The sequence below is a fragment of the Simochromis diagramma genome, unplaced genomic scaffold (assembly GCF_900408965.1).
Source record: "Simochromis diagramma unplaced genomic scaffold, fSimDia1.1 OVJJ01000150.1, whole genome shotgun sequence".
NCBI classification, from domain to species: Eukaryota; Metazoa; Chordata; class Actinopteri; order Cichliformes; family Cichlidae; genus Simochromis; species Simochromis diagramma.
This window is the reverse complement of record NW_024387083.1, coordinates 3,017,462-3,044,164: the sequence shown is the minus strand read 5'-3', so window position 1 is coordinate 3,044,164 and position 26,703 is coordinate 3,017,462. Positions and strand designations below refer to the sequence as shown.

The window sequence follows — 26,703 nt, the reverse complement described above, 5'->3', positions numbered from 1 at the left end:
ACTCGTCAAACGTGTGACGCATGGTCAGGCTCCCTCTGCTTCACTTATGGACGCGCAGGGTACCCCTCTCGCGTCGGGAATTGACGTGAAGGGTCCTCCGATTGAAGAGATTGCCGCGGAAGTGCCTGCTGTCGGTATATTTAGACATTTTCCAAATCACATTGTAGTGACGTATACTGAACACAATAAATTATATAATGTAAACAACTACCTGAAAAACAGGTAGAACGATACTTTTGTATCGTTTATTGCATTTACGGAGGGAGTGATGTATGCTGGGTAATGGCACAGCTAGCTACTGGGTGACTTTATTCACCCGCTTCGGCTGTTATCAGTCCATACAATGGGCGTTATTAGCACAAATCAGTCCCATAGATATGGGCCATCTCCTGCTAGATTGTTCAGAAGGTTGTTCTCATCCATCCAGATGGAGGATCACTAACAGGAGCGTGGAAGACTCCAGAATCCACTCTGGCTGGAATCCGGTGGATATGCAGTGTGTACAGGTAAGACCATTTAAACGGACAGCATTTATAGAATGACTATTAAAAGTCAGCGAGTGTCAGTAATGTTAATGTGGTTATCTTAGTAATACACCGAGTGCTAATATAACAGCTTTAAGATGCATTTGTAGATGTTATTACTTGTTTTACCGTCTTTATGGTGCTAGCTTAAAGTTACGGTGTAAACGTTAGCTTATATTAGAGTAAAGCTGTTCCTGTTTAAACGATGTTAGCACAGAAATATTAGCTTCTGTCATGACTGATGAAGTTACTAGTTAATAAAGTTTCCAGTAAAGTGTTTAATCGCAGCCACAGATTGACAGCAAATATCTCGATTAGCTTCAGTGCATCTATAATAAATATGTGCAAGTTTCAGTGCTTCGTTTAAACTGTATGTGTCTGTATCATGGGATGGATACACCCTTAACAAAACAAAGAAAATATTACAAAACCAATTTTCCCCTCATGCTGTCGGACGTGCCTCGAGGAACCAGCTCCATTTAAAACATCACAGTCAGCTGTAAAGTGTCGTTTCAGTTTTTATACAACGTCAAAGAGCTTCATGTTTGAACAATCAGCTTATGAACAGGAATAAGAACTGCACGGTCTGGTTCTGGTTGGATGCAAACAAACAGCTGTGTGTTAATCCAGCAGCAGGACATGCTGGAGGATGGAGCTCAGCTGAAACGACCCATGAAGTCCTCACCGACTCTCATGTTTACCATCAGGACCAATCCCTGCAACTGAAATATAATCTACTAAATATCAGAGTTGAGAAGGTTGTTTTAGCGTGTGGTGAGTGCAGGATGGGGAACTCCATCCTAACGACAAATTTCATTTCCTTAAAAAGGCATCAAGAGAAGCTTTGAAGGTAAAATGAAGGTTTTAGTGTGAAACTGTTTTATCACAGCTGCAGGAAGCTGCAGATTTATGAATACACAGAAGGATTTAGTTTCACATATTTCCAGACAAAGCCATAAATGCTTCTTAATCAATGCCAGTAATATACTGCTTCCTGCTTTTAAGCTTGGGCGAGCCGTAGATGATGAAATATTGCACCGTTCTTACAAATAAAGCAAACAAATGAAGAAATGTATTTCTATGATCTTACTCCATGGCCACGTTCATACATGTGAAAGTCTCCATCCTGTGTCCTTCACTTATCTTTATCCCAGGTGTGAATTGTTCACAGGACTTAAAAGGAGGACGTGTCTGTGGAAAAGCCTCCGGTCAACCTAAACTCCTCCCTCATCAGGACACAGAAGAGCCGCTGAGGCAGCGCCTTGGAGTACGCTGCTGGTCGCGGCACACAGGTGCGCAACAAGATCTCCCGGCCTGCTGGAGGAGGGAAGTCTGGTACTCTGCTGCTTCCCCCAGTTTGCTTCTTGTCAGATCCCAAGTCCTCATCGACGGGCGCCAGAAGGGCAGCCTAAAAGGGCAAAGGTCAAATGTTAGCAAACAGCAACCGATTCTGAAGAAATGTGCTGTGTGAGGTGGACACGTGGATATTCAGAAGTACTGTAACCGAGTCTCCCACAGAGACCTGATCCAGACTACAGCTCACAAACACAGCTCCTCTACTAACACCTCACTGCAGCTGCACGCTGCTGATCCTGTCTGTGATTAGAAATGATTTCAATAAAGTAAAACAGAGGCTCGTTTTCTATGAGCGTAAACAGGGATCGCTTTTTCAGTCTCAGTGTAACAAACATGTTTACTAGAGCAGGGCGATATGGCCAAAAATATTTATCACGATATATATTTGAAAATTTGCGATAACGATATAACTGACGATATAATTGATGCGAGACAAAATACAACTCCACAACATTACTAGCTCAAAAAGACAACCTTCCATTTATTTTCACTTAAACAAGAAGCTGGTTTTTATGTACATTAAAGCTTTATGAAAATGTAACAGTGCAAATGCAAATTCCTTGCTGAAAGTTTAACCAAAAGGCATTTCCAGTAGAAATGGGCTGACATATCCTGAGCATAACCATGTATAATATTCACTGAAGTTAAAAAGAGGTGCTTTGCAACATTAAACTGCAGTGTGCAGTACGTATTTTTCGGACCATAAGGTGCACGGGATTATAACGCACATTAAGCGAAACAAAGCAGCCAGATAAATCAAACTTTATTAAACTCATTCTTCTTGCTTCCTCCACTTCTGTACCATTGATTCATTAATGTTGAATTCTCTGGCAGCTGCTCTATTCCCATGTTGTTGCAGTATATTAATGACTAACCTTGTATTGTGGATGGATTATCTCAGTTGTTCTCCTGACTGAAGTTTGGTCCGTTTACAGCATCCTGCCATGCGATTGCATTTGTCTCTAACCATCAGGAACCTTCACGTTAACTTTTATAAGTGGAAAAGTGTTAGTGTTCGTCCTCCAGCTTCACTCTTTATGTTATGCTAACATAGCTGTGTCGCTAGCGATCACGTAGCACATCATTATATACCAGCTAGCCCAACTTCAGTAACCCTACAAACGTCACTGCTACTTAGTTTCCTGTCTTCATTTATGTTGGAAGTGATAGCAGAGCTGTACGTTTGATTTTTTTCAGAAATCTCTCAGTCAGAACATGCAATATCATGCTTAGGTAACTAGCGAAACTAGCAAGCTAACTTCCGCTAGCTTCCTGCTAACTTCTAACTCCGTTAAATGTAATAAATTTTGTTTTCATGGATGCCTGGAAGTTAAACTTCATAGTTACACCTGGTAAAGCAGCAATGCTGTTCGTTTTATTAAAGATGAAAGAATTTAGACAGTTTTTAACTCTCAGTGATGCTGCAGTGTTTGTTTGACCTGAAGCATACGGAGTTTAGGACCCAGATTACTCCCAGATTTAAGAGCATCTTAGTCCGACAAATACGACAATAACGACGGCCGCTTGCATGTTCTGCAAAAAAATGTGCTTTGTCGTGTATCTGACGGACAAACACCAAACCAGTTCCACATCACTGAAGTTGCACCATTTTTACAAACCAATTCTGGTTCATCTGTTTCACTCAACAATCGGCCATGTGCGTATGAAAACAAAGGCACTGCGCATGCGCGTTTTACTCATATTCTATCGCGATATTTCATTTTCCTATCATTGCCTAACATTATACCAGTATTACCGTGAACGGTATAATATGGCCCAGCCCTAATGTTTACTGAATAAGTCTTTCAGTAAACATGTTTTTGTTAATTCAGTAAAATCTGCAAAGATGACTTGTACTGTTGGCAGCAACAAACAGAGACAACAGAGTGTGGGACAGACAGGAAGTCAGGACACGTCTATGTGCTTCACAGTGGGACTAGAACATGAACCACAGGCAGCAACTGTGCAAACCTCCACGTCACCAAAAACACCCTGCAGGTCCCATCAGAGCAACGGCAGAGAAAACAGATGAAACATCTGTTAGAGAGAAAAACGCTTCGCTGCTTTCTTACCTGTATGACACCAAAAGGGTTTTGTTTTTTTAATAATAAAGGCTTCATGTTTTACAGTTAAAGGTAAAGCTCATGCAAACATGCAGGCTTATTTGTCTGATCAATGCAAAAGTTCAAACATGTCTCTTTCAAGCCTCATTATCAGCTGAGATCATAGTAAAGAACAGACAGGATCCTGATCCATCTGTTCTTTATATAATTACTGTTTTTACTGTAATGTAGAATATCATGGACATAATACACAGACTGCAGCCTAAATACTGCTAAAAACAGCCCTTTTTATTTTTAAGGTTTTACGTATTAACCTTTTATTATAAGAGTCACCTGATCCTTAGCAGGTGTGTATACAGAAATACACCAGGTCATTATTTAAGCAAAGCGAAGCCAAACTGCTCCTGTGTGACAGATGAAGTCCACCTTTAAACAGCATTTAGATGCTGCTAATGAAACTCGATTAGTGGCAGCACTGGTCTGTGGGCTGGGGACACTGGTGCCACCAGTACAGCGCGCACTTTTCACAGCGCCATCATGTGGATCAAACTGTATTCTGGGTCAAACCTGATGTTTTATCATTTACACTGAACAAAAATATAAACGCAACACTTTTGTTTTTGCTCCTGTTTTCCATGAGCTGAACTCAAAGATATGAAACATTTTCTACAAACACAAAAGACCCGACACTCGCAAGCAATGTTCCCTCTAAGCTGCGCGCGTGCACAATTGCGCACTGCTGGCACAATTGTGCACTGCTGGCACGGGCTCTGCACAGAAAATCTGCGTTGCGCACAAAAAAAAAAAAAAAAAATCACCTGAATTGAAATTAAAATGAAAACTTTAACAATTCTGTTCTGCAGTGTTAGTCAGTGACTGGCTGCTCCCGTATGGGATCAGAACGAGGCCACCTTATCCCGTAGTCCAGCCAATCACGCGATTCACATTCGTATATACGCAGCTAATCAACGTGGTTGACAGCCTATGACAGCGTCCTTATGTGCCGACACCGGTGTTTTAGCAAAGCGGCTGATGTGGCGTGAAGCCACGTTAATGACAGCGTGTACAACCATTGGAGACGTGAGCAGGACAGACGGAACAACTGACGGACAAAGTGTGGACTTTATACCAGTTTTTAAAATGTGTTGATCGGCCACGTAAAACCAGAGTTATGATAAAATATCTGCAATGTTTGTTTTTCTTCCTGAATACTGTCGTTGTTTATATTTACTGCAGGAAGAAACGGTAAAAACGCTGTTTTATAAGGAAAACGCTCGAAAGCCTGTGAGCAAAAACAACACCAAAACAAACCCCCACCAGCCTTTCCTATTGGTGGGAAAAATGCACCATGTCGACCAATCAAAAAATGATATGGCAACATGACATTTAGTTGTTTAGGAAGGGGGAAGTTTTAGGAGTGACGGCGGTGTTTGAGATGCGATTGCCAAGTTTAGCACAAATCTTGTGTAGTTAGTGTGTAGTGTAGTCAATAGTTTTGTTGTGTGTGTCAGAACAATGAGCGACTGCTGAGTGTTACAGGTGTTACAGCAGTGATACATCTGCTGCTGTCAGGCCTGCAGGTATCAGGCTGTTGTTCTCCTTCATCTCATAGTGGACAGAAATTATTTTTTGGAGCGGCACAAATAATTTGTGTGGCATCAGATTTGATGCAGAACAGCTGATTGTTCTGTAAATAGTTTGAAATGTTTATTTAAAAAACACCTTGGCTGCATTTTTAGGTAAACAGCTGCAAAAAACTCTGTTTGCAAAACTCAGTTACTTTTTTGAAGAAGTAACTATATAATTAACTGCCCAACATTGGTCATTATTTACTGTATTTGCAGACAGAGTTACAGACTCTCTCCCAGACCACAGACTCATAATACAAGTCAGAGCTTTATTTAAAGAAAGTTGTGTTTTCAAAATTGAAGTTCAAGTTATTCTTACTTCCATTAGTGTTAACATACTGCACAGGTCATGAAGAAGATTGTTTTAATTTTCATTGTAAGTGGGCTAAAGCAGTTAATTAAAAGTAGTCTAACATAAATGTAAATGCTGTAATTTGATTATTTTAATAAACATGTAACTTGGATGCTGGCGTGACCACAGTGCACACGTCTGCTGTTGCTCACAGTGGTCCAAGGGACGCTCAGGGAGTTTGTGTGTTCGCTCAGACACATGAAACATTACAGGGAACATTGCTCGCAAACACTGTTCACAAATCTGTCTAAATGTGTGTTAGTGAGAACTTCTCGTTAGCTGAGATAATCCATCCCACCTCACAGGTGTGGCATGTCAAGGTGCTGATTAGACAGCATGAATATTGCACAGGTGTGTCTGAGACTGCCCACAATAAAAGGCCACTCTGAAATATGCCGTACATGTGTAGCACAATGACACACATGTCGCAAAACCAGTCAGAATCCGGTTCAGCTCATGGAAACAAAAGTGTTGTGTTTATATTTGTGTTCAGTGTAACAAATACTGAGACGTGTAATAATGTCGTGTGTTGTTCATCTGAGGACGCTGCAAAGAACCAGATTATTTTTATTATCCTGTTTGTCTGTTATGTGAACCTTTAGAGGATGTACCTTATAATGACTGAGTGTGTTTATCGCACTATGTTAAATGTAACTGTGAGCGACACGAGGCTTACTGCTCATGGTTACCTCATCAGTGGTGAAGTCAGCCAGCTTGATGCAAGAAACAGGAATAAGAAAAGGATGAAAGAGCAACACACAGATGAAAAACAAAAACAGACTTTCTAACCGACAGAGCTGAAATCTGAACATGTCACCAGCTGCAGGAGGCAACGCTCTGAACCACGTCGTTCCTCCTCCAGATGGAGCTTTCACTGCCTATAGTCTCTTGACATACAATGGTTGGATTCTCCTATGATACTGTATCAGCTGAGCCTCAAATTCTTATGACCTCGAGCTTCTTCAGTCTCAGTGAATCCTTAGTTGGCTCAGATGCATCATCTGGTGTTTGAGTGTAACAAGGTGGTTGTAACACAAAAGGAGTGTAAACAGGTGAGTGTGGTTTGTAGTGTAAACTAAAGCAGCGTGTCTAACCAACCACATCTCCATCGCTCCACAGCTGCTGAGGGAGCTACAACCCTCATTCAGCCTTTCACAGACATACGGCAATGAACTGTATGAACAATAAACTTTATTCATACACACAAATCCCTTTAAGGTTGTGTCAGCGAGGGCAAACGTGCCACATCAAATACATGGAGCTACAAGCTGTGGTGACCCACTGTCAGTAAGGGAGCTTTATTACACACACACAGCATCACAACAACAGTTACCTCAAGCTGCTTCTATGTTATAAGGCAAAGACCCTGCAGTAACACAGGAAACATTAGGTGACCGTCTGTTGAGCGACAGTGGGAACCAAAGCCTCTAACAAACATCCATCGATAGATGAGGGGCAGACGGGCTGAATGCAGAGAGGTCTACTAACACATGTTGAGTGAAGAAGAAACACCCAGTGCATTATGGGGAACTTAGACCTATAACTTAGACCTGTGCGCCTTAGCATATGCTACTTCCAGGGCATAGCGCTTAGTTTCCGGTGTGATATTCGCTCCTTGTTCACGGTCGGGTTTTTCAACCAAATGGACGAATCAAGTGGCGATTTACATTTCTCGAGATGTCGAATGTATCTGTAAATGATGTTGATCGACTTGTCGATATTTTTTCCCCCCGCGCCTCAGAGAGAGACAGGATTCAAATTTTATACTTCTCAGTATTTGTATACAGCGCTCCCTCGTTTATCGCAGGAGTTACGTTCTAAAAATAACCTGCGATTGGTGAAATCTGAAGTAGCCAACTTTATTTTTTACAATTATTATAGATGTTTTAAGGTAAAACCCCTCACTACACACTTTATACACTCAGACCGACATGAACATTTTCACACGTTTCTCTCCTGTTTAAGCTCTCAAAGTTCAAACCTTCGTAGACAAATAAGTCCAGTATTACAGAAACCAAAGATCAAACCGTGTTTTCAGGTCCAGCACATGAGAACAGAGCAGCTGAGAGATAATTCAACATCAATGAATCATTAATGAATCAGCGATTCTGTACTGTACAGGAGAGACGGCACGGAGGAGATCAACAATAGTCTGCAGCCAATCAGGACGCAGAACACAAAGCGCTGTGCGCAAAAAAAAAAAAAAAGCATGCAAACTTGCACAAAAAAAATGTGCGAAACAGCGAGGCCGCGTTATAGCGAGGGACCGCGGTAATTTTGAAGGTACGTCACAACATACCCTTCGTAAATACTCATGCATAGAGACCCTTACCACGGTTTGTTGACATGCTGTGTAGGTGTGTACTTGACTAGCAGGGAAACCTTTGACTATTGTTCACCTGTAGTTTGAATGCTGTTTAAATCATAAGAACTGTCACTATACAGAGATGTGCTTCTGATTCTGTAATGCAGTTCTGCTTGTGTTGAGTGATGTAAACCACCAATCGATCTGCACGCTTCAAACGTCAAAACTGATCATTTGATTTTTTTTATGACACAGCAGTGGTGAGTGTTTCCACCTTCTGCTCTTTGTAACTTAACGCCATCTTTCTGTTTTCATATTTTGGACATGATTTTGGAGTCCATCTTTGCAGCAGCAATTGACCGCAAAGTAAAGCTACCGGAAATGTACAAGCCTGCATCCGATCTTAAAACAGGAAGTTAGCATTTTCTCGTGCACAGGGTCTATTGCAGACTAATTAAGGTTGCTGATCCAACCCTAACGATGTGCTTTATCAAAGAGGAAAGTTTTGTCTGTCTCCTGAATCCAAACTGGAAGCTGGTTCCACAGAAGAGGGGCCGGAAAACTGAAGGCTCTGCCTCCCATTCTACTTTTAAATACTCTAGGAACAACAAGTAGGCCCGCAGAGCGAGAGCGAAGTGCTCTAATAGGGTGATATGGTACTACAAGGTCATTAAGATAAGATGGGGCCTGATTATTTAAGACCTTGAATGTGAGGAGCAGGATTTTGGATTCATGTTCCAGTTGATGCATCAGAGTCAATCTGGGATCCAGTGTGGAGCACATGGACACTTTTAAGGCTTAAAGAACAAACCGATGATTCGATTAGATACTCGGCTCCATCTCTGGAGTCACGGCCACCAAAGCTTTGTTTCTGCTAACACTGTAAACATATACAAATGCACATTAATAGTTGTTACTGCAGAAAGAGAAAAAGAAGCGTCAAAGACAGGAAGGAGATCTGCTCCACTGTGGAGAGAGCTGCACAACTTTGTTCCTGCAGAATTGTCACACAGTCAAACTGATAATTCTTCATTTTTCATTGATAGTTAAACAGACTGGTTCTTATAGCTCTGAACGTGCTTCACAGCACAGCAGCAGCAATTGTGTGTTTCAGGAAGAAACAACGTTACAATAGAGCAGACTCTCCTGACACTGACAGACAACACCGCGTCTTTACATCAGTGCTGACCACTTCCTTCCAGTTTCATCTACATGAAGTATATATAAATAAAACAGCGCTGACTTCATGTCTTGTTCTAGGACCGGGACACCGACCTGTTCTTGATGCTGATATTGAATAAGTGGTTGACTGGTGTGTGTGTACCTCTAAAGATGTCTCTATAGATGACAAATACATGACTGTATACATGAAACTGACAGCAAGACGTGGGAAGGACACGGAGGCAGAGTGAGAGTTACCCTCTGAGCACTGATGAAGAGTCTGTGGATTATACTGCCAGCCAGGCCCTGGCCTGCTCCTGTCACTACCACCTCTGGTTCCTCCAGCAGGGAGCTCACAAACCTAGAGACAACACACAATGTGGAAAATGTTACAATATTCCCACAAAACAAAACACTTAAATAAGAACATGTAAAACCTGAAGACACCAAAACTATAAAATAAGACCACCAACATGAGCGAGAAAGAAACGTGTGAACTGACTGTGATCCTTCAGACGCCGTCTTTGTGAAACAGATTCATCGTGACAACCTGTTACTGACTAACTATCTGTAGTGACGGTGAAGACGGTTACATGTTACCAACAGCACAAACAAAGCTGTCAGTGAGCGCAGCTCAAACTCTGCGACTCACTTCTTCAGTTCATCAGCAGCCTCTCCGCTGTCGTCCTCAGGAATGGAGAACTTGGCCTTGAGCGAGCGAGCTTGAGTGATGACTGTCTCCATGCTCAGCAGCTGGTTAATGAAATCCTGCACACAGGACAAGAACAACTGTCTGCTCAATCCTGACAGCATGAGACCCCAAGACTGTCACATTTATACACATACATGGTTTTTCCTACGTGGAACGTTATGGGCTGAGTCTCGGGGTGTAAAAGGCGTGTTTGGAGTCACAGTGGATACATGGCATACTTAAATGTACTTTGAGAAAGCCAAGAATACTTTTACACAACAAGACTGTCCAATCAAGCAAAACTAACATGGTGGGGTTTAGCTGTGCAGCTGTACAGTGTTATTCAAAGAAAAGGGGCTGTATGGATACTGAGTGCTAGTGAGAAGAACATTTTTATATGTGAAGAAGTGATGATTGTTCTCAGACTTTAGGACAGTATTAAAGCAGGTGTTTAATGCACCTAACGTGTGATCAAACTCAATAATAACAACCTCAGTCTCTGTTTTCGATCACTGATAAACACATCCGATATCAGCAGAGTATAAAAGCTTTGAGCCCAGGTGGGAACAGCCGAAGGAATTACCTAGGTTTAGAAAAAAGTTAGCCATCACTGAGGAAGCACTGGAGTTTGTTACTCCAGCTCCCACTACAATCCCACTGCACCACACCCCTGTTTTCATGGTTCAACCATCAATGGCCATAATAATTATCAGCCAAGTTCTCAGCCATGGTGCACACTGTCCAGTCTACGTACACCTCATGTACAGCACATACTCAACTACAACACAAACACAGTTAACAATCAATCAATAATTTATTTAAAAACAAAACTTTTTTGGGTGAATCTAATGATACTTTCTTTTAAACTGAATTATTTGTGGAAAGTCCGGTCGAGTTTTCACTGACCTCTAACTTCTTGTAGTCCTGGTTGGGGGACTGCAGGAGCTTGCTCGCTTGAACTGTAGCTTGCTGAATGGTTTTTTGCACTGATGGAATATCTTCAGCAGACTCTGAAAGAGAAGAAATGACAGTGTTTCCAGAGTGACAGAAAGCTGTGATTAAAAGAAAGACCTGCCACGTTTGTAACCTCAATTACTGTTAACATGAGAAAAAGCCTAAAATCGAGTAAACCTGCAAACTATTATCTTACTAATACAGATCCTTTTGAAATAAACAAAACCTTCACAACATTTTATAATAATCTTTACAGAGATTAAAACATATCCACAAAGTCTTGATGGATTATTATTGGAGTTAATTAATCCAGCTATTTCAGAGGATCACAGAACACATCTGCAAATAGAAACTAAGCCTTTTGTCCAGGAATATACCCACATGTGCTTTGGCACAAGGAAAAACTCCCTTTAAACAGGAAGAAGCCTTCAGCAGAGCCAGGCTCAGGGAGGGGCGGGGCCATCTACAATAACCGAGTACAATAACCTCAGTTTGATCTGAATTAAGAAGCAGAAAGTTAGCGGCCATCCAGGTCTTTGTGTCTTTAAGACATTCCTGCAGTTTAACTCATTGGTGTGTGTTATCTGGCTTCATGGACACATAGAGCTGGGTGTCATCTGCATAGCAGTGTAAATGTACCGGTATGCTATGTCTTCTAATGATGCTGCCTAAGGGAAGCATGTATAATGTAAACAGAATTGGTCCTAGCACTGAACCCTGTGGAACTCCATAATTAACCTCAGTGTGTGAAGAGGACTCTCCATTTACATGCACAAACTGGAGTCTATTAGATAGATAGTGTATGAATGTGAGAGTGAATGAATAGTGGTATTGTAAAGCGCTTTGGGTGCCTTGAAAAGCGCTATATAAATCCAATCCATTATTATTATTATTATAGATATGATACAAACCTTCACACATTCACGTGTTATCAGCACGGAGCGTCTCTGTCAACCTCTGGAAGTAAAGCTTTTAGTAAGTGTCATAAGATCAAAATACATTTTTTAAAGAAGTGAAACGAGGACATTATTGTTGTGTCCAAGCTATGTTTTGTATTTTGTAGTCCAGACTTAATCAGAATTAATTTGCATACAACCTGGATATGCACCAAAGCATTTCTGACCTGCTGAAACATTCTGGGATATTACAGAATAAATGAAAACTAGCTTTCTGGTTTAATTAGAGAAAAGGTCTGAGTATCACAGCAGGACGTTAGCTGATTGAGGTTTCTCCAAAGTACTAGAAAACTCTCCTCAGTGATGTCCTTACTAGTGTCTCTCATTGGCTGTCTCTAGACTCAGAACTGGTCTTAGCAGTATACCGTCAACTTAGAGACGATCCAGAAACTAAGACCTGTTATAATTATACGTGAACTCTCATTAGCTAAATTAATGGTTGCACTGCAGGTGTCAGGGAACAACAGCAACACGACTGAAAGATGTTTAGCTTCTTCTAAAAACCAAATCAAATTATGCCCTGCTCCAGATGTGACAGTCTGAAGACGAAATCTAGACTTTTCTGTATCCTGGAATAATTAGCAATTTATTGTGTGTAGAATAAAATAAAGAGTGGGTTTTATCTGATTTCTGATCATTACTGGAGAAAACTTGACTGAAAGAAATTCATGTTGGGGAAACTTTCCAGGCTCCTTTCACAGTGAGGGTTGGGTAGCTAGTTAGAGTAAACAAACTAAATCACATTTACCTGCATTTTAACACCAGGGTCATGTTCTACCCATCATGCCTACGCAGTCCTGAAAATATCACGTGTCCATCTCTGATACTTATAAGAGCTCAAAACTGGCCCAAACCCTGATGGAGTCCAAGGGCCTGCAGTGCAGAACACCATCTTGAGCCCAAATCTTGGGGGGCTCAGGATTTGGGCTTTTTCTGCAGCTCATGGGCTGCATTCACTGAACCGACCACAAACTCATCTGTGCACCAAAGTACACAGTGAGACGTCCTTTACCCTCACATCACTGGACACTTCCAGGTTCTGGGTTCCAGTCACTCTATACCAGTGGTGCCCAAATCTTTTTGCATCACAGCTGTGATACAGAACGGCTGTGTGGGCGGAGCCTGTTTCGCTTCAGTGCCGAAAAAAAGGGGTTGTATTTTGATGTAATGACTGTGTCGATGCAATCAGTCATTACATCACTCAGCTCAGGACTGAGCTGTGTAGACGCCAGCGTGTATCATACAGTGCGTCCTCTTGCAGCCCTCCTCGTTTCCCAGCCGTCCCGCCCCCGTCTGCACATCCCCACACAGTCCTCACGTTTCACAGTCAGTGATTGTAAAGAGTTCCTCTGCAGTGGCTCTGCCAGGAGCCTGTCTGCAGAGAAGTCATTCCTTTGTCACTATCAGTGGCTTCATCCACCTGCAGAGGAAAGCAGCTACCATGCACCTTATCATTAAGCACTCGATAGGCAACTTGACAGGAGGAGAGCACAGACGCAGTTTTAGCAGAGACACTGTTGAGCACGACGGTTTAGAAGTGTGTGTCTGAAAAAGCCCTCTGACTTGTCTTTGTGCTCTGGATGTTTGGCGTCTTAGCTTGTTAAGCTTTTAACTGTCACAAACTTGCACTTTAAGACAGACACGCTGCGGCCTCTCCTCATCACCCACCGCTGCGCAGGTATGCTTCATCTTATCTTCTTTGGTTTGGAAACATATTTGGTGATGCTTCATCCTCTGCTTTGTGTTTGTGTGCGAGCCCCATCAAAAGCCTGTGCATTATGCTGGCAGCGTCCAAGATTTCTACTTTTTTATTCATGCAGCTTCTGGTTTTTTTCTCCATTAACATCTCGGGTTGCATTTCATTTTCTTAGTACTTATTTTAATATCTTTAGTTTTTTGTATTTCGGTCTTACTGTAATTTACATGCTGTGGGCTCAGAGTTATTTTCCCTGATTTTATTTCATATAAACATGTTTTTCAACCAAACGGTGAGGACTTACCTTCTTTCTTCAGAATAGTTGCATGAAGTATACAGGGCAGGAGGTGACGGGCCAGGTCTGCAGGTTTCTGCATCGCCATGTAGTGCAGAACCTAAAGACAAACCCCCAAAAAGTTTAGTTTGCCTGGCTTCTGTTTTCCTTTTGCTCTTTCAGATCAACAGAATATTTTTGCACAGCCAACAGGCTGCCTCTGAAGAAGACTCCAGATAAACGGTGACCTTTCTCTATGATGGTTATTCACAGAGGGACCAGTCATACCCAGATCTTTAAATCTGTCATAAGACTATCAGTGAGCATTATTTTTAACTTTCTCTTTTTGGATAAACAATGTCTTTAAAAGACAGGCAACATTTTCAGTGATGGTGCAAACTGGAGCTCCGAGCTCTGCTTTCATATGTGCAGGAAGAACATGCAAACGCTTGGCAGGGACCTGCCCGGGTCCAAATCCAGGACCCTCTTTGGGTGAGGAAACAACTAACCCCAGTTACTGTTTGTCCCTTTCCCATAAAGCCGACCGGATCATTAATAGAAGCTGGTTTAAAGTTGTTCTTCATTTAACACCATCACACCACAGAGAGCTGCTGTGTGTCAGTTAAACATCGTGTGTGACAGCATCAGATCCTTTTTCATCAACATGTGAAAATGCTTCAACATGTCTGTGAGCACAGATCTGTGTTAAACTGACTTCTCCAACATACATAAGCCAAAACGGTCCCATGGCAGAAGCTGATCCTGAAAATCAGCAGAAACATTCATGAAAACACTTTGTGATCCACTTAGTAAACACGTTTGGCTTAAAACACGCATGTGGCAAAACGAACGACCTGCTTCAGACCTTCTCGGCCTCCTTGGTGTCATCAAAAAGTCTTTTTTGGCGTCGTGCAGGTGTGACCCTGGCAGTCTCCCAAGCCTCCACCCACATGTTGCCTGGGATCTTCATCCTGGGACTGAGTGTCCCCGTCACCATCGTGTTGCCCTTCTCATCGACCACTTCCTCTTCTACGTAATCCCGAGGTGAATACCAGCGCACAAAATCCTCCAGGACACAGCCGGGGTTGGCTGCCTGTGGACAGAGACACAAACTCGTACTTTAAATGAAGTAATGTGTAAATATATTCACTGACACCTCATACTGGCACTGACGACTCGAACAGGGCCCACTCACGACACCACTGCATTCATGGACCCAAGCACACCAGGCTGTCACTGAACATAAAATGTCATTTAGGCATCAAAACGATTTCCTTCTGTTCAAGACTGGAAGTAAATACGTGTGATCTGGCAACAAAAATGTTTTACTTTTTTGTGTAAGAGTAAATCTGAAAATCTATGAATAACAAATCAATTGTATTTTAGTATTAAAACCAGTTCAGACTGAATAAAGAGCTCGTCCACACTGGATCAGAAACATAGAGACATGGTGGGAATAACCAACACTGTAGATTCAGGGCAGCTGCAGCATGACTTACACTGTGTGCTGGTCATTATCACTGCATTACTGCCTCAGGTCTGCAGGTCTCTGCAAAGACAAGGTTCAAATAACCTCTGAAGATGATTTATAAAACTGCAATGAGCTGTTTGAAAACTGACGACCACGTGATCGTCTGGTGATCAGAGGTTTCTGCACTCACGTAGCTTCTCCCAGCATGACTGCATCCATCATGCCACACGTGTCAGTGACAGAGTCACAGCTTTCCACAGCGTAGGCTGATCAACAGTCCTCTTATTCCACACTAGTTTACTTGTAAAAGCCTACATGACATTTTTTATTAATTCATCATTAACTGCACAGAGAAGACGTCGTTTTCTTTAAGCTAACAGTATTATTAAAGTTCTTCATGACTGGGCCCAGTGTCCTCTTTATGGTCACCCTACCACAGCGGTACTCTCTGTGACTACTGTGTGTGTGTGTGACTGCACAGTTATGTTCACTGCAGGCAGTTCACACACACACACACAAAACATCCTGAACAGTAAAACTAGCAGACATGTAGCAACTCGAGGGCACACTGACGCTAATGTGTGTATAAGAATTTCTTTTACTTATGTAGGCGGGGTTCACCCTGGACAGGTCGCCAGTCGCAGGGCGAACACAGAGAGACAGACAAACATTTAACCCAGGGGTGGGCAACTCCACCAATGAATGATGAGTGTAAGCAGGTAAGAATGTATGTAAGCTCTGCTCCAGTGTAATGCATAGGTACAACAATACGCTTTAACTTTAATATAGTTTGGTCACTTAATTCAATTCAATAAAACTTTATTGATCCTGAAGGCTGACCCCAATGGAAATTGGGTTAAGGCTGCCGACCTTTGCCAGCGCCACCTTACCCTTCTGACCATACATACATGACGCAAACATCACATGGGGAAGACAGGTCAGAGAGGTATAACAATGGAAAATGCACCACATGAGGAAAGATAAGGAGAAAAAAATAACTCCCCCCAGACTGAGCTCCAACAGGGAGATCAGTTTGAGAACAGAAAAAAAAAACACCTCTGCACATGAAAAAACTCTTAATACACGAAAGAAACACATGACAAGCAACAGGGATGGGTAAAGGGTGAGAGACAGCCAGTGTAGACAGTACATCCGGACCTGCGTGCGCTGGTCTCCTTGATCCACCGTCAGCATCGGAGGGGAATAAGCGTCGAAGGCGTTTGGAGGGGGGGGGGAAGTGTACATCTCCATGTGTATATATGTCTGTGTAAGTGTGTGCGTGTCCAGAGTTCAGCTGAGACAGTGTCCTCCTCCCTGCCAGGCTAAGTAAACAGTCTTCCAGCCAACCCAGGTGGCCTTGCATGGAGTGGGAAGAACAGTCTAAACACAGTCGTTATCAGGGAGTTGTTGTTTGGCCCCAGCCTTGAGCCCACGGCTGGGGCCGAAGGGGTATCCGCATAAGTGATGGAGGTTTTTACTTTAGTGCGAACAGCTCATATGAATTTCAAAGCTGTTCTAACACTCCGACACTGGTCTCTCAATCTCCCGTTGGAGAGCCGTGAGCTTCTCCATGATGTTATCAAACTTGCGCTCCGTTATGTTGTCATTCTTGTGCTCAGAGAGCCGATTCTGAGAACTCACGACTGTTAACTCAAAAGACACGACATCGTAGTCTCACTCCCAGCGCTTTATTTGTTACGCCATTTTTCTCCACACCAACAACAACCCTTCGCGGGCAACAGTACTCTCGCAATATAACAGAAAATAACAAGTTAACAACGACCGCAGTGAGCTTCTCCAAGATGTGATCCAATTTGCACTCAGAAGTCTTATTCTGAGTATTCACAGCAGCCGTAAGCTTCTCCAAGATCTTATCCATGCTGCGTTCAATGAGCCCATTTTGAGAAACTCACGCCTCTTCCCATCGTTTGAATCCCAGCGGGCAGCCTTGTGGGGGTTTGAACAGCCGGTTCCGCTTTCTTAATTCTTCGATAAGTCAGGGCCAAGCCAGCTCCGATCAGCCAGAACCCTGTTACCGTGGTTCCGAATAGGTAGATATCTTCAGCACTCAGGCTCACCCGAGCCCAGACTTCTCGTTGAGAAAGGGGTGTCAATTGCATTCAGGGACCAGTTGATCCAATCCATAATTCCTCTTTTAGGTTTTAGAGAACAGACTGTGAGAGAATGTTCCAGGGAAAAGTAATACAAAAAACACGAGACTAGACAAGGACATAAGAGGCTAAGCAGGGAAGCTAAGGGAGAGGAGAAAAGTGCGACTGCCTTTGTTAAGAGCAAAACTCTCTGAATGCTGTAAACACACCGTGTTTGGGTGGCTTCATCCCAAAAACACCACAGCAACACTGAAGTCTGGAGGTGGGAGCATTATGATTTTGATGTTCCCAAAAAAATGTGTGATTGCTTAGAAAAGTTATGCATAAAAACTTTATAACAAGCTGCAAAAGGGACTGAGCCATTAAATCTAACTCCAGGAAGGATGAATGGAGACATTGTTGATTAAAATCTGCTGCCATCTACCAGGATGATGAAGATGAAACAAGGATGGATGTTTCAGCAAGACCATGACCACAAACACAGCCAATGGAAACTACTTGATTTCTCTGAAACCAACAAAGCTGCTGGAACGGCCCAGCCAATCACCTGAGCTGAATCTGTGGGAAGGATCCACGGAGCATTCGGGATTTATAGACTGTTTGTGTGGTGAGTGGGTCAAAGTCATGAGCAATGATGGGACTGGTTTCTCCATACAGAAGCTGCCATGAACTGTCATCACCAACATTTGTATAAAGTAATAAATAAATGTCTGTGTGTTTAATGTCCCTGTGTTACCGACATCTGGTGATAATTTCACATCAAAGCACCTTTAGAAATATATTTGCTTAGAGAACTGCTGACGTGTTCAATACTTATTTTACCTGCTATAAAATGAAAATGTTAATATGTGTGACATCTTTAAAATCAAAGCAGCACGAGCCTGTGAGGTACCCACCCACAAATAAGATGGTTATTTTCACACCGGTAACGCAACTCAAGGACAAACTCCTGCCAGAGGTGTCCAACAGCCCGCAGCCCACCGTAGTAATAGTTGACCAGACACACACACACAGAGCCAGACGGTAGGTCAGACTGTCACTGAGGGCTGACTTCAGCTGGTGGAAAAGGTTCTACAACGAGGGAAAAGACCAGCAGGACACCAAATTTAATACATTCTAATAAAAATCCTGACAAAGTACTGACAGCACTGAGCCTGTCTTCACTCTGAAACTTATATTGGACCTGACCTGAGTGTAACCTTGAGTGTGCGAGTGGTGAAGAGGCAAACATACATAATCAGAGGTTTTCTCTTGCTCCGATGTCCCACTGGAGTTGGACAGCTGAGTGTTATTCTTACAGTCAGACTTCTCCACAGCAGCATCTGGAAACAGATACTGAGACACAAACACAAATAAATAAGTCTGTCATTTAGAAACTGTTACAGGAAAAATGATTCTATGTTTCTTTACCTTCTTTTAAATGTACAAAGATGCCCTTTGTCTGCCCTTTGTCTATGGTTAGATTAGTTTAGAATTATCCTTTTAGACTTTCTCAGCAAAGGTATATTGTTTTGGGACATATTGTTTTGATTGTTTTATCTCTCCCAGCTCTCTGCTGACGAGACTAGCGCCACATATGGAGTTGTTTATTATATCTGTTTATTATTTTCTTATCCTGTTCTCACTGTCTCTCCTATAAAAAGTGCCAAGCCTCTGTTCATGGTTGTGAGTTGTTCTTAACAGCTTACCCGTGCGCACGTTAAAGCATAAAAAGTAACTTTGTCTCATTGTGTCTTTATTTCTCCTGGGTTTTTGCAGAGCTTTCCCCCAACATTTCTTGGTCCTTCTGAGCCGGAGCACCTCCATCGTGTCCCATCTCCGTGACCAGTCCACGTTGCACGACTGTCGACGGCTCACATACTAGGTGTGTGATAAAAGACCAAGAGCGTTAAATTCGGGTCTTGGCCAACGTCTTAGAAAGCGACCCACGGTGGTGGGGCCCGATCGAGGTGGACCAGACCCGGTGACACTGACCAGGTAGATACAGACACACTGACAGAATCTTGCGTAAAAGCGTATTTTAAATTCAGGGAATTTGAAATAGCGGAAGTAGCTCGTCGACTGGTAGCTTGGAGCTCGTCAACTGGAAGCTCCCCACCTCTGTGGGTTAGGTTTGGAGCTCTGGGTAGTTCCCCCAGCTGGGTCTAGACAGGGTCTAGGGAATAAGTAGCTCGTCTACAGAAAGACTGGCAGCTCCCCTTATGATAAGGGTTCCGGTCGCGCGAATAGGTGTGAATGTGAATGTGTATTGTTTTAATTAACGGAGCAAGCTGACTTTTCACGGTCCAATAAGAGACTGAGCTGCTCCTACTGTGTTTTTCTTTTACTGCTATTCACTGACGTGCTGGTGAGTTGAGAGAACGGTCGAGTTCCGTCTCGTAAAGTTCACACCGCTTTCGGAACTAGTCCGAAAGTCGAAGGGTGTGTGAGCAACCACTCTCGTCTCTAATACCAGCGAAGGTGATAGCAGCTGTATCGTGTACACATTACTTAAACAAAAATAAGTAAATACACAAATAAGATGGGTAATCAAGCAAGTGAAATTAAAACTCACTTCTGCTGACGAGCAGTGGTGAGAAAAGAAAAGTCCAGACGCCGGACAAAAACAGTGTCTGTAAATCGAGAGATTTAAGAAAACAAAATATAAACAGTCAGAAGAACAGAACTCAACTGCCAGTTTAGTAAAACCAGAAGACGAGACACTGTGCAGTCCCCACAATCCTTTTAGTAAACCATCACTCATTCCTGCAGCCGCATCTGCAGCAACACCCATATCAGGAAGAACATAATAATCCCTTATTAAGTGAAAACTAGAGATCACAGTAGTTTGAAGTAGTTTAAAAGGGTTGAAAACAGACCCCACTGAGTAGATATAAATATAAAAAGTACGAAATAAAGATAAACAAAGGGAAAATTACAGTAGAAATTATCTTTAGAGTATTTGAAATTAATAATAGCAAGGATAACAACCTGTAAAGTGATATTATCAATGAAACACAGTTGGCATGATGACCATGCCCACAATGTATAAAATGGATATAAAGCAAATAATTCACACGAAAATATTTTAATAACATAAATAAAGTATATTAAGGCTGTGTCACTGTTCAGCCAAGGACAGTGTGTGAAAAGGTAACTGTCTCCACCTTGGGAAAAGGATGATACTGCAGGTCATCTGAAGCCCTTGATGGATACAAAATAAAATATAAATAATATATTATAATAGAACTGCCTGGTCCGCCATGCGACAGAGAGAACAAATGTGACCGCAGATTGGATGAATTCTAAATTATCTGTTTGCTGAATAAGATGATCCTAACTATCAAATTGGCTCAGTAGTAGTATAGTGGTACACACTAATAAAATATTATAATATGCTATTGCTGTTATATAAGACAAAGATGATAATATTAACAATGACATAATATTAATATGAAGAGGCACCTTAGTCGGTTATGATGTGAGGTGGATAATTGTTAAACAGTAGTCTGCATCAAGCTTAAGGTTTGCTGAAACTCAGTGTAATGACATGTGAGATGAAGACAATACAGAGAATAACTAAACTAATGAAGTGCATAGAGGCACTTGACCAGCTTGAAACCTATCATTCTAGAATGACACATTGCTGAGATATAGAGCACACCTATAATAACAACCAATAAGCAAAACCCTGTAGACAACAGCTAAAACTACAGGATTGAGAAGCTGAATTAAATATGTAGACACTGCTAAGCTGATGAGCATGTTACACATTTTCTTTTATTTTTATTTATTTGTTTCTTTTAGAGCAGAAGCTGCATGCTATTAAAAGCCAACATATGCAGACTTCTGCCTTGTTCGGGTGGCAGCATTTTTCTTTTGTGTCCTGACATGTTTATGTTTTTGTTTTTGTTTGATTATTTTGTTGGTTTTGGAAACAAATTTAAACGAACTTGTGACAATACTTGACACATAGTGATTAGGCATATGATTGAAAAATGCCTAGGTTTAGAGCTGTGAACTATGAGCTGTGAGCAATGCAAAGTTAAATATATATATGTATAAATGGGAAACAACCCTAATTTCAAAGTTTGAAATGTGTGAGATCCATGATTTGTTTGAAAAACTAGAAATTATTTAAAACTGCCTTAAGTGAAAATGTAGTGTTGCATCTATTCTCCCAAACCAAGACAAAAAAAGAAGAAGCATTCTGTAACTTAAAAATAAGGCTGACGTGTTGACAATAGACTAAAACACTAATCCGCAGGTGGCTATCAGGAACAGAGAGGCGAGCAAAGTCACAAACACCAAGGCTGCAGACAGCCACGCAGAAACAGCAGATAACATAGAGACAACGCCTGCTAGAACCGTGGAGAGGAAGGTCACTTCACACGAGATTGTAGGAGTAGGCCACAGAGAAATAATGCAAAACAGTTTTGAGGCAGCCACTTAAGAACTTATTTGACCTTACAGCACAGGCCGAAATTGTGTAGGTTACGCAGTGACCACAGATAGTAGAATAATAGAAGCAAAACCACTTTCTTCTTCATATTCTGCACAGAGCGCTGAGCTGATAGCTGTGATTCGCGCATGTGAAATACACAAAGATAAACTAATAAACATTTATACAGACAGCCAGTATGTTTTCTCTGCTGTGCATCATTTTGCAAAGCTCTGGCAAAACAGAGGAATGATTACATCAACCGGAAAACCAGTTCAGCATGCCAGCCTTTTACAACGCCTACTGACTGTAATAAATTTACCACAACAACTCGCATTGTGTAAATGTGCAGCACACAAAACTGATGGCTCTTTCATTACTACAGGCAACAATTTTGCTGACAGAGCAGCAAAACAGGCGGCACAAAAGACAAACATCACATTGATGGCAGTAAACACACATCAGATTCCACTGGATGTGTTGCAAAATGAACAAAAAGCAGCAAGCACAGCAGAGCAGGCAAAATGGCTAAAACACGGTGCAGTTCTGACAAACGACTTAATGCTGTGTTATGGCAAGCCAGTGTTGCCAAAATCGCTCCACAAGATGGCGGCATTAGTGACTCATGGCTGTACGCATTTGTCATCGGGGGGAATGACCTGTATTGTCAACTCTCATTTTTACACTGTAAATTTTGAAACTTCAGCAAAACAATTTGTCAGAACGTGCATGACGTGTCAAAAATATAATGCTCAGGGAAACCTGAGACCAAAAAGAGGCCGTTTTCCCACTCCACCTCATCCTTTTCACACAATTCATATGGATTTTATTGAGCTAAGCGAATGTCAAGGGTCGAAATACGCCCTAGTGGTTATAGACATGTTCTCAAAATGGCCGGAAATCTATCCAGTGGAAAAGGCAGATACAATTTCAGTAGCAAAGTGCCTGTGCAGTCACTTCATACCCTACATATGGAATCCCAGCTTTGATACGATCAGACAACGGCACTCATTTTGTAAATGATGTCATCACTAAGGCCTCTGAAGCACTCGGTTTCAGCATAAAACACCATTGTGCATATCACCCTCAGAGCGCAGACCTTGTAGAGAGAACTAACGGCACTATAAAACAAAGGCTCAGGAAATGCATGGCAAAAACAGGAAGGCCGTGACCTGAATGTTTGGGTTTAGTGAAAATGTGGATGCGCTTAACGCAAGGCTCCCATAAACTAACTCCATTTGAAATCATTCATGGTAGGCCGTTCCCACTGCCCATCACCAGTCAACCAATAGACAAATCAATCAGAGAAAACACATTAGCAGAATGGATGTCTAAGCTGTTGTAAAAAACAAAGAGATCATTGTACATAATCAACAACCTGATGATGTTTCTCCAGTGTCTTGCAGATTACAGCCCGGTGACTGGGTTCTGATCAAGGTGCTCCAAAGGAAAAACTGGAGCGCACCCAGGTGGGAGGGACCACATCAGGTTCTCCTCACCACGCCCACCGCTTGCAAAATTGCGGAACGACCATCCTGGATCCATCAGAGTCACTGCAGGCGAGTAAGTGAAACCATCTAAACTCAGCCGACACAGGCTCGCCCGATCGTTGTGATCTCGCCCGGTGGAGGGAACAGCCTTTCTGGCCGGGGGGGTCAACTCACGACAGGAGGGTGTGTCCTGTTGTCATGAGGTGGTGGCTCCTAATAGCTGCAGCGGCCCTGACCCTGGCCGGGCTCCTCATCTTTGCTTCCGTGAGGGACAACAAGTCACGCTATATGAAGAAAAGGCAGACACTGTATGACAAAGGAAAGCACACCCAGTTTCCCCATGGTTACGCCACTAATTTCTGGTGGCAGCTTATGAACACTACAGCTCACTTGAATAATAAAACTGACTGCTATGCATGTACCCATATGCCCCTATCCTCACAGACGTCTGGCCTGTGGCCGTACAGCATACCTGAAGATCACAGTTGGTGCCTGTTGGGCCTGGCAACACATCCAGGCTACGGTACTCTTTGGTCCAAGGCCAACTACAGCATCCCAGCAAAAGCAACCTGGAGGTCATCATGACCCACAAATGTGAACTGTTCCGGACAGACCTACCTACTGACCTGGCCCCAAGTCTCAGACCCACTGCCTGAGGTAATTCTACTGAACAAGCTGAACGCAGCGCAACTGCCAGTATGTGTGATGAACAACGGATCGCGGGCAGTGGGGGAGCTGCCTACTCACCTATGTAAATACATATACACTTTCTGCCCACCGAGGAACGAGAGGAAGTGTATGACCTGTTCAACCAACGAAACCTGTGCCAGTAACACGACGCTGATGAGCCTCAACTGTCGCTCCAACTACAGCTACCGAATGCCACTACAAACAAAGACTCAGTACCAGACAGGATGTGCACGGACGGCACCCAGCAGTAGAGGAACCAGAGTTTTGGCTGACTGGTACTTCCTATGTGGCAATAAGGCTTATCTGTCACTCCCTGAAGGTTGGGGGGGTCTGTGCGCCCTGGTGCAATTATCAGATCACGTCTTCTTCATGCAAAGTGTTGCACATCACCCCAGGAGCCGACAGAGACGTGAAGTGGACATCGCCTCACCCAGTTCTTTCGGCATCTCAGTGGACACTGGAGTGCCGGGAGAGTTTCGCATCTGAGGAGGAGTGAAGTTCTTACAGAGCTTTATCCCCGGCATTGGAGTTGCCGAGGTGCGGGATCATGTGGAGATCAACCGATATGCTCTGCTACGACACATCAACTTAACTAAGACCCTGGGAACGGCCTTAGCAGGAGAACAGAAGGCCATCAGAATGATGGTGCTGCAGAACAGACTGACACTAGACCTGCTAACAGCATCACAAGGAGGAGTTTGTAAGCTGATCGGGGAGACATGTTGCACTTTTATCCCTGATGGATACGAAGCTGGAGGAGACATTTATGAAGCTTTGCAGAATTTGACCGTTCTGCAACAATATGTCACTGACCACACACCTGGAGCAGCTACAGCACAAGGCTGGCTGGACTGGCTGTTCGGCGGTTCATGGCTGGCTGCTGTAGCAAAGCCGTTTGTCCTTCTAGGTCTCATCATGATAGCACTGCTCATATTAGTGTTGTGTGTGTTGCCATGTCTAAGAGTAATGATTTCAAAGATGATAACAACTACAATGACTGCTTATGTTGCCGTGCCTCAAGAAGAACAGCATCCCGTTGCAATTCTGTTAGAGGACAACTTGTAATAGCTGCTAATAAATGACGTGGTGATTAAAAATGACTTGTCAAGTGATCATGCACTGATTAACACATTAGTAGTTTATGCAGGTACAATATAAGGTTTTTATCCTTTTATTTTTTGTAGTTTTAGTTTTATTGTTTTCTCTTGATTATTCCTGTTGTTATTTCATTTACTATGCTTTTCTTTGTTCTTTTATTATCTTTTTATTTGTTTTATTCTTTAGACCACATGATTTCCATTTCTGCTATGCTGACATTTTGAAAATTAGAAAATTGCTAAGCGTAACTAATCAGTAACCTTTTCAGACAACTGTTTTGCACATTTAAAACAAGTTAAAACAGGAGGGAATATGTTAGAGGAAAAATGATTCTATGTTTCTTTACCTTCTTTTAAATGTACAAAGATGCCCTTTGTCTATGGTTAGATTAGTTTAGAATTATCCTTTTAGACTTTCTCAGCAAAGGCATATTGTTTTGGGACATATTGTTTTGATTGTTTTATCTCTCACAGCTTTCTCCCAGCTCTCTGCTGACGAGACTAGCGCCACATATGGAGTTGTTTATTATATCTGTTTATTATTTTCTTATCCTGTTCTCACTGTCTCTCCTATAAAAAGTGCCAAGCCTCTGTTCATGGTGTGAGTTGTTCTTAACAGCTTACCCGTGCGCACGTTAAAGCATAAAAAGTAACTTTGTCTGTCTTTATTTCTCCTGGGTTTTTGCAGAGCTTTCCCCCAACAGAAACTCTGTTGTTTTATAGATGTTAGAAGAATTAAACAAGTGGAGCTCACGTAGTCATCACTTCATGATAAAACACAGGATGCTGATCGCTCAGTGGCAAAAGCAGGATGTGACCAGAAGTAGACAATAAAAATAAGAACGCTGCCTGATAGCCTGTTTAAGATGACGCTCTTGTGCTTTACTGAGCTGCTGTCAGATGGGATCAATATCTGTGGCCAGCACTCTAAGACATAAATGCAATTACGGCTGTAGTTTTAAGATTCAAGGCTGTCTTAGCTTGAGCTCCTGAGTGTGACGGGCTCAACAGTAACCAGGAAGGAAAAACTGTTTGTGAAAAGAAGCAGAGGAGCCACATCAGTACGAGTCAAACTACCACACGCTCCGAGGTCTCTGCTGCTCTGAATATCACGCTCACCGTCTCCTAACACGGGATCCACACCTCTTCTGTCAGAATCAGTTTCCTCATAAAATGAGCTGAAACCATTAAAACTCAGTCAAGTATTAGTCAACTCCGACTAGTTAATGCCTTTTAAACAGGTTACATGATTAACTCTTACCAGAAGGACAGAATTGAGTATCTCGGTGTTAAGGGGCAACTCATCGATGCGTCGATGGCGGCGAATGTGCTTCCGGGCACTGTGCACCATGTTGGAGACAGACAGTTTGGAAATGGGCACAGTTGCTGCTGGCTCGGTCAGCTTGGACAAAGCAGAGCTGATATCACTGTTTTCTACAGACGACAAACACATCCAAGAGTTTC

At 42.5% G+C, this 26,703-nt stretch overlaps 2 protein-coding genes across 2 annotated transcripts; both read right to left on the bottom strand.

Moving 5' to 3' along the window:
* Positions 1-1,698: 1,698 nt before the first annotated feature.
* Positions 1,699-15,695, bottom strand: LOC120742524 (rab3 GTPase-activating protein catalytic subunit-like). The gene is made up of 9 exons (XM_040045872.1): positions 15,622-15,695; positions 15,460-15,509; positions 14,826-15,053; positions 13,991-14,081; positions 10,987-11,090; positions 10,042-10,157; positions 9,648-9,750; positions 6,613-6,636; positions 1,699-1,932 (listed from the first exon to the last, which is right to left on the bottom strand). Exons 3-9 carry the CDS (start codon positions 14,955-14,957, stop codon positions 1,699-1,701), a joined length of 804 nt encoding a protein of 267 aa, XP_039901806.1. The 5' UTR covers positions 14,958-15,053; positions 15,460-15,509; positions 15,622-15,695.
* On the bottom strand, positions 14,990-26,607 carry LOC120742523 (rab3 GTPase-activating protein catalytic subunit-like). The gene is made up of 4 exons (XM_040045871.1): positions 26,501-26,607; positions 18,776-18,877; positions 18,435-18,613; positions 14,990-15,053 (listed from the first exon to the last, which is right to left on the bottom strand). Exons 1-4 carry the CDS (start codon positions 26,588-26,590, stop codon positions 14,990-14,992), a joined length of 435 nt encoding a protein of 144 aa, XP_039901805.1. The 5' UTR covers positions 26,591-26,607.
* Between the last annotated feature and the right edge of the window lie 96 nt (positions 26,608-26,703).

What these genes read in the sequence shown, in the direction of transcription:
- LOC120742524 (XM_040045872.1), bottom strand. Translation starts at nt 14,957, where the DNA reads ATGGTGACGGGGACACTCAGTCCCAGGATGAAGATCCCAGGCAACATG. An exon ending in AGGACTACAAGAAGTTAGAG is followed by an intron (nt 10,158 to 10,986) that starts GTCAGTGAAAAC and finishes TCCTGTGTGCAG; the next exon opens with GATTTCATTAACCAGCTGCT. An exon ending in TCTTCATCAGTGCTCAGAGG is followed by an intron (nt 6,637 to 9,647) that starts GTAACTCTCACT and finishes TCTTGCATCAAG; the next exon opens with CTGGCTGACTTCACCACTGA.
- LOC120742523 (XM_040045871.1), bottom strand. Translation starts at nt 26,590, where the DNA reads ATGGTGCACAGTGCCCGGAAGCACATTCGCCGCCATCGACGCATCGAT. An exon ending in TACTCAATTCTGTCCTTCTG is followed by an intron (nt 18,878 to 26,500) that starts GTAAGAGTTAAT and finishes TTTGTGTCTCAG; the next exon opens with TATCTGTTTCCAGATGCTGC. An exon ending in AAGAGAAAACCTCTGATTAT is followed by an intron (nt 18,614 to 18,775) that starts GTATGTTTGCCT and finishes CCCTCGTTGTAG; the next exon opens with AACCTTTTCCACCAGCTGAA.